The sequence below is a fragment of the Corylus avellana genome, chromosome ca1, assembly GCF_901000735.1.
Source record: "Corylus avellana chromosome ca1, CavTom2PMs-1.0".
Taxonomy (NCBI): Eukaryota; Viridiplantae; Streptophyta; class Magnoliopsida; order Fagales; family Betulaceae; genus Corylus; species Corylus avellana.
Genome location: NC_081541.1, coordinates 35,568,726 through 35,576,544, shown reverse-complemented (window position 1 = coordinate 35,576,544; position 7,819 = coordinate 35,568,726). Strand labels below are relative to the sequence as shown.

The window sequence follows — 7,819 nt, the reverse complement described above, 5'->3', positions numbered from 1 at the left end:
TTTTTTTTTCTCGGTAACCGAACGGAGGATTAGAATCACTTCGAATTTCGTTTTACTTATTTATTTGGTGAAGCCTGCGCAGTCGATTGGGAATGTGGGGCAGCTGGCAGTGGATCTTATGGTATCGTCAACGAGAGCGGAGAGAATCGGGTACTTGGACGATCCTCACGTTCTTCGCTGTGTAGGAAACGACGCGTACGGGCCGCTTCCTCAGGGCGAGCTCTCTCTTCCTCTCGAAGGTACTTCTGCCCTCTCGCAATGGCGTATTAAATATTACTTGTGAGTAAGGATTATGTAGTAATGTAACCTTTTTCACTCTGGATAACTTCTTGTCTTTCTTATCTTTCAGGCTCATTCCTGGCTAACAGATTCTGAAAGGGAACAAATCTGCAGGCTCATGAACTGCCAGAAGCTCTCCTTGGAAGCCAGCACCCATGCAGCCTAGAACGAGAGGTTGCCACTTCGTGTGATTGTCCAAGTATTATTCTTTAAACAACTTCGGCTCCGCACCTCTGTTGCTGGTTGGGTCTTTGTCTCCGAGAACCTCGAGAACTCACAAAATCCCAGTGGGAATCTTGCTCTGGCCAGAAACGATGTCTCTGTCCAAGCAGGCACCACAGGAAACCAACTTGTAGCAGTTGATGACATGAGGGAACGTGTTTCTGAGCTTGAGAAAGAATGCTTCGGCATGAAACAAGAGATCGAGAAGCTGGTGAAAACAAAGGGGGGTTGGAACGCGATCTTGAAAAAGTTTGCTTTCAAACTAAAGACCAAGCCCTATGATCCAAAAGCATCGGCAGCATCAATAGCATCAATAGCACCACTTGTGAATGGAGGAGAACACCATGACAATGGTGAATTGCTAGATTGAATTTCGTACTCTAAAATGAAAGAAAAAACAAAAAACAAACAGGGCTTTTGTTTCATTTATATTGTTAATCCCTTCTCTCTGCCTTCTGAACCAGCTAAGCACTCTACACTCAGGAAACCACTTCTGGAATTTATGTAGTTTAGAATAAGTTGCCATTATCACCTGGGACCATGTTTAATGAAGCGAATCCCCCTCCTCTCTTGTGCGGACATGTAAAAAAAAAAAAAAAAAGAGTTGTCATTCTTCTTGAAGTAATGCAATGTAATTGAAACCATCTGCAATTTTGTTTTAATTGCTTGCATGCCACTTCCCTATTTTACCATATTTTTCTTCGTTTGTAAGTCTTATATTTATTATATCGATCTTGATATAGCAACCAATAATTTGCATTCTTCAAATTCAATTTCAGTAAACTCAATACAGCATTCATTAATTGCTCGAATCGAATGGATTAAAAAGCCGGTACAACAGAAACTGCGAGGAAGAATTACAAAAGACAACTACAGTTCGCATGCACCAAAGACTATCAACCGAAAATAGAAAAAAAAAAAAAAAAAAAAAAAGGAAAAGAAAAGGAGGGCATTAATTGTTTTGTGGTGGAATTATCCAAAAGGGTGGCGGATCCATCCTCTCAGAGTAGAGGTAGCAGAATTGAACGCCTGTTTGTAAATTTCCTGATGCCAAGTTGAATTGGCCCAGATCATGCCCGCCATACAAGTAATCCTCGTTCATCTGATCCCAATTATCATCGGTGAAGTAGATAGTATTGGATTCACAACCCTCATGAAGATCCGAAGTAGACAGCGACACAGAATGATTTCCACCCAAAAACATTGCTCGGTCGGGTAAAGACTCCACCTTCTCCCATGTGTTGCTAATGCTGTCTAATTTATAGACGTGGAATTGCTTTGTTCTGTACGGACAAACCAGAGGATGAGTATCCTCTGTATCAAGAAGCCCGGCCTCATCAATCGCTACACCCTCTGAATTAACAAAGTTGCCGAAAACCCGATTCACAAGCAGAAGATCTCCCGACGATTCCACCAAGTAAAACAGATTCGAAAACTTGTCTCGTGGGAAGTTTTCCATATCGACGTTTACAGTTGACCGGCCAGAAGGTCTCAAATTCATGATTTCTTTGGGACTGGGGCTGCGAAAATCCCACACTTGGACCGAGCCAAAGTCTGTCAAAGCATAAAGCTGATTGTTGTAGAAGATGATATCAGAATACTCTTCTCCACGCGTGCCAGTGCCACCGAAGTCGCTCCAAGTGTTGTCGACATCCTTACAAAACGCAAGCCTTGATGGGGTTCCGTAGATTACTACCACCGCAGCAGATTTGTTGTCGTCGTCCGACAACAAAACAGCTTTGACGATAAAGTGCTTCCGCCAGCATTCGATGAAGTAGGCTTCGGGGACGGCTGGTTTGAGATGAGCAGGAAAAGATGGGAGTTGAATTGTTGCGTTGGAGAAGGGATTAAAGAGATGTGGGTTTGCTTTTTCATCCAAAAGAATGAGCCACCCGTGAGAGGAGCCGACGCACCAAGCATCAGGGAACGGCTCGAAGGCGTTCTTGATTTTGTACACCTTTTTCTCTGCAATGTTGAGGAAGCAACGGGTATGAGTATCCTCGTCTTCTTCGTCCCCGGGAAGCATGAGCCATGCAGCTCGATGCTGTGGAGTAATCGGCAGGGAAGACACCAAGTCGGCCATCGCGTGGACTGTGTCCGGTTGTGTGGAATGGGTGAAAGTGAACAGGTCGGTGGATCCGTAACTCAATTGGGCTTTAAATAGAGTTTAATGCAAAGACAAATCCCAATTGGACTACGAATTCCTAGTCCAATTGGGATTTGTTAATAAAACCCAAAAAAAAAAGGATTTATTTTGAAATATGTAAAATATCAACCGACTATTTAAAGAGAGACACATAGGGAGTATCCTCGATCGGGCTTCCCAATTGAAGGCCCAAAATCTGGCCACTCATTTTAAATTTACAAAGCCTGAAGGCCCAAACAGTTAATTTGCTTGGGGCCCAAACCCCTAGCTTCTTCTCCAAGCTCAAGAACTAGTCACCTAAAGGGCACCCAATCGGTGAAGCTTGATTCCCAATCTCTCTGTTACCTGGTTTACGCTCTAAAATGCAATTCATTGTAGAAGAGGGCAAGCACCTTCACGAGGAGTGCACCACTCTAGTCCTGGTTCGTTTTCTATTATTATGGCTTTTCTTCGTATTATATAATTCGTTTAGTTTAAAGTGAGTTTTCTGTGAAACTTGAGCTCCGTTTGGTTGCCAAGAAAATGTAGGAAAAGAAAATAATTGGAACTTAAGTTTCCGTTTTCTTTTCTTTTGCTTTGTTTTCTCGGCAACCTAACAGAGGATTAGAATCGCTACGAATTTCGTTTTACTTAGTTATTTATTTGGTGAAGCCTGCGCTGTCGATTGGGAATGTGGGGCAGCTGGCAGTGGATCTTATTGTATCGTCAACGAGAGCGGAGAGAATTGGGTACTTGGACGATCCTCACGTTCTTCCCTGTGTAGGAAACGACGCTTACGGGCCGCTTCCTCAGGGCGAGCTCGCTCTTCCTCTCGAAGGTACTTCTGCCCTCTCGCAATGTCGTATTAAATATTACTTGTGAGTAAGGATAATGTAACCTTTTTCACTCTGGTTTCTCAGCGTATGATTCGTTGCCTATTGGGTTGACTCTTCTCCAACAAAGGTCCCCAGTTGTTAAGGTCAAGACTCTAGCTTAGCTCTTTTTCTTTTTGTTCACTGCTTATTTATTTATTTATTTTATCTCCGTTTTTCTCAAATTAGTTTGATGCAACAATGTAAAAGGTCTATGATGATGTTAGGAGTTGAATGAGGTATTTAGATATGAAGCCTGTTGAGAATGTGTCTATCTTGGGACAATTAAACAATTCAATTTTTTGAGCAATATTGCTTGCCTTTTAGGACTGATTGATGAGCACCTAATGCTTTATTCATTTCTTGGTGGTTCTTCTTGATTATGCCATCACTATCCTGTTTGACATTCCTCATGCCTCTCAATATATTTGCTTTTCTATATACTGTTTCTTGCGAATGCAAAAGATAGAGAAAGTTGGAAAACAGGTTTATTCTTCTTGCTTGATACTTTTCCATGGCTGTGCTCTTGGTTTTTTTTATGTCCTGTTTGTACTACTAATTCTCAATCCTGGAAGGAAAATTCTGAAGTATTTGAATGATCATTCAAGCAGGGGATGATGGTTGAATTTGCTAAAAACTTGGCTGATTTTGCTGCTGCTAGTGGGAAGAAACATGTCATTGTGCTGTCTAGCTTAGACTTTGGGAGGTGGCGAAATATTGATATGTCAAGGTATAGATCAATAATTATGCTTTTAGTTAGTTTTCGGTACTCTTTAGATGCTATGGATTCTTCTCTGGTTGGAATATTATGATTCAGACGCCTGTACCGACGCAACTTAGTATTCCAGGACACATGCTCAACTGACTGCAAAGTCTTTTGAAGTTGCAAGTACTAGGGATGGGCTTTTGGACTTCTACAATAGGCACACAGAACCAGTTTTCTTTGGGCCCTTATTTCACCAATAAAATTAGTGATCTGATATCTTTCTATGTAACTATTGCTATTTGCTCATACAAGCACTAATGCACTGCTTCTCATCAAAGCTCCACAGTTAACTGTGCTCAAGTGAGAGTAGTATTAGGATGGATGACCTCTTAGAGAGTCCATGTGTTACACCCTCATTTTCTACTTATCAAAAAAATAAAATAAAAACAAAAGGATAGGCACACAAAAAGAGTTTTATTTGTGCTCTTATATTTCAACCAATAGAATTAGTGACCTGATATCTTTCTTTTAACTATTAAAACAAAGGAAATCTTGCGTAGTTCAATATCTCTTGAGCTGTTCTCTGCCTCACTCACTCACTCTCTCTCTCTCTCTCAACATTTCTTTCATTCACATGAGAAAGTGCATTTTGAATAAAGGTTTTAGAAAAAAAAAATAATAAATGTTTTAGCATAAATTTTTCTACTGTGGGAATCTATCAAGAAATGTGAGATTAAGACATGACTGAGACTCACGTGAAACAAAATGCCTTCTTTGTAACAAGTTGGTTGAGTTACTTTTGAACTTGGTTGTCTGGGTGCTTGTTTATGCGTCCATCTAGAGCCATTTCTTTTGCAATGTTATTTATGCTTTATCACATCAGTGGTTTGCAGACATACTATTTGTCTAGCACCAGTACCGATGGAACAGATGATTACTGTGAGGGACTTGGGTGGAAAAAACTGCAGGAATACAACCCTACCCAGAGGGGTTGGAAATATCTCAGCACTTTAGCTGAAGGAAATGCCACGCCGGAAGAAAATCTGCCTTTTGAAGATGAACTAGAAGAAGAAGATTACTATCCAAGCTTGCCCTTTGCTGCACTTTTTTCTTGTTTCAAGGTATTGTTTGTTTAAGTACGATTATGATGATAAACTTTTTGTGCAAATTACATCTTTGTCCTGAAAGAGAAAAAGAAGAGATTCACACGTTATGGTATATGGTTGTTCATCTATGTGTTCGGTTAGTAGTCTTCCTCATCTAAGTATTTATTACTCCATTAGTGACCACCTATTTCCCCCTTCCAGTTTTTGTTTCTAATTTCTGGGCTGCTTATGTGGAGTTATTTTGCTATACCATATTTTCTATGACAACTCTCATTGTATGGAATTAGGTTTATGACTTCCATGATATGTGGGACACCTCTCTCTCTCTCTCTCTCACACACACACATTATTGGTGTTATATAACAGTTGAGACAAGACCTGCATCAACTAGCTGTTAATCCACTAGAGTTCATGCATGCATACTTATACTACGACAAAACCTGCAGAAGGCAGGATAAAAAAAAGTTACTACTTCGGACTATAATATAGCATCATCCTTGCTTCTAGATCAAGGTGATCTGTCATGCCTGACATCTCATCTATTTCGAGCACTTTGGCTTGAGTCCATAAATTGTGGACTACTCTCTCTCTCTTTCTCATAGTATCCTTAGGGGAGAAAGGACAAAGTTTTCATCCAAACTGGTTTGGAGGAATATCCTTCAATCTAGTCTATAAAAGTAATATGCGTCCCTTGAACATGTGAGATGCACATGTTTTTTTAATAGCAAGGACAAAGTTGGAATACATTTTATTAAAAACTTATGTGCATCTCACATATCATTAAAAAAATGAACACATGTTACTTTTATAGACTAGGTTGAAGGAAATTCTTCCAACCCAGTTTGGAGGAAAACTTTGTCCGGGGAGAAAAATTGTAATTAAATTGTGTTAATTTGTATGCCAGCTGTTCAGTTTTGCAGAGCAAGGCAAGTTTGACTTACAAAAGGTTTTGGTTTGTTGATCAGGCCAAAGGTTTGAAGGTCACCTGCTTATTATGCTACTGCTCAGAAGGGGACAACATGCCAGAAGCTTTCCATTTGGCTGAGGCGGCAAGCAAACTTCTGGGGCTAAGTCCCAGTAATTTCCATGGTATGTTTCCCCACCCCCATTATATAAGGCCTTTGTGTGAGTGACTATCTGATCGAGCTGAAAATCTAATCATTGCCACATGGCCATATGACTACAGTCACATATCTTGAAATCCCCCATTTTGAGCTTTCTTATTGTTACCATTGTAGTGCTCTTTTTGCAATTGTCAAATATAAGAATTTAGGGCATATATTTCGCATCTTATGGATGTTAAGACCAGCACATGCTTTAAAGCAACTTGAAGCTTGGGGATGTCATCGACATGGGGCAAAACCCTCTGCCACCTTCACCTACGCCATTCACTGGCCAACACAGTGTAGCCTGATAACTGAAATTGCAAGGTCTTTGGAAGTTTAAGCTGTTTAACGTTTAATCTTCTTTACCCAAATATTTTCCATGGATTCATTTCCACATCAAATTTTTTATCTCTAGGCCGGAACACCATTCCTATTAATTCATTTTATCTTTATGATTTTTTACTCCTTATGATGCTCTGTTTGTTTCATGTGGAGATATTTTCTGGCTGATTCTTGTTTCCGATGTGTAATCGTTCAACAGGTTAATTCTGAAAAATCGCTTTGATGGCTTGGAAATCTTTGAAAAGTTTCCAATACTACATTGTTTAGTTGAGAATAATTTTACAGGAAAAAAAAAAAAAAAAAAAGAGATGTATATTCATTCTTGTACCTTTTCATAGTTTTTCTTGCAGTGCATTCATGCAGTGATTTCTACGTCATTTTGAATTGTTATAGGATGCTGATATGTGCTTGAAATTTTATCATTAATTTGGCATATTCGTTTTATAGTGTTGTTCCAGAATTCTCTGGAATTCATTTCATTAAGTTTGGCTTCCTTATTTTCTTTTCACTCCAGATTTTAGCCTAGATTTGTGTAGATTCTGAATTTTATTATCACAGTAACTTCATTATTGAAAATTGCATATGAATATTAACATTTGCCATTGGGAATTTTGTAAATTCACACAAGATTATCTAATAGTTTGAGTATTTTAGGAAGAGCCGTTTTAACCGTAGATTTGTGATCTTTGTGTCATTGGCTTTTGCTTAGGCAATGAAGGTGGTAAATGGGTCATTCCATATTCGTGGAGGACTGTGTATGGACCACCCCCAGATATAGGCATGTTTTAGGCTGTATTGAGCTGATGACCTGAGATTGGATCTGCAAGAATATGAGGTGCTTCCTAAATCTTCATTCTTCTTCTTCTTCCCTTAAGGTGGTTTTGAGTTATGTGCAAGTGTAAACAGTAACTTATTACTGTATCAATGGATGAGCAGTTATAAAATTTTGTTATTTTCATTTTGTTCTCACTTCTCCCTCTTCTCTTTTCGCCAGCACAGTTGTTAAAAAGACAATTACCGGGTTGCTTCTGAAAATATTAATCACTGGTGATTAATTTATT

At 39.4% G+C, this 7,819-nt stretch overlaps 2 protein-coding genes across 2 annotated transcripts; one reads left to right on the top strand and one right to left on the bottom strand.

Moving 5' to 3' along the window:
- Positions 1–1,453: 1,453 nt before the first annotated feature.
- LOC132170987 (F-box protein SKIP23-like) lies at positions 1,454–2,584 on the bottom strand. The gene has a single exon (XM_059582171.1). The coding sequence runs from the start codon at positions 2,582–2,584 to the stop codon at positions 1,454–1,456; it is 1,131 nt and encodes a 376-aa protein (XP_059438154.1).
- Positions 2,585–2,934: 350 nt separating this feature from the next.
- On the top strand, positions 2,935–7,719 carry LOC132168208 (uncharacterized). Its single transcript, XM_059579332.1, has 7 exons — positions 2,935–3,069; positions 3,299–3,464; positions 3,547–3,605; positions 4,110–4,228; positions 5,088–5,325; positions 6,276–6,399; positions 7,468–7,719. The coding sequence occupies exons 1-7, from the start codon at positions 3,010–3,012 to the stop codon at positions 7,545–7,547; spliced, it is 846 nt and encodes a 281-aa protein (XP_059435315.1). The 5' UTR covers positions 2,935–3,009; the 3' UTR covers positions 7,548–7,719.
- The last annotated feature ends 100 nt before the right edge of the window (positions 7,720–7,819 follow it).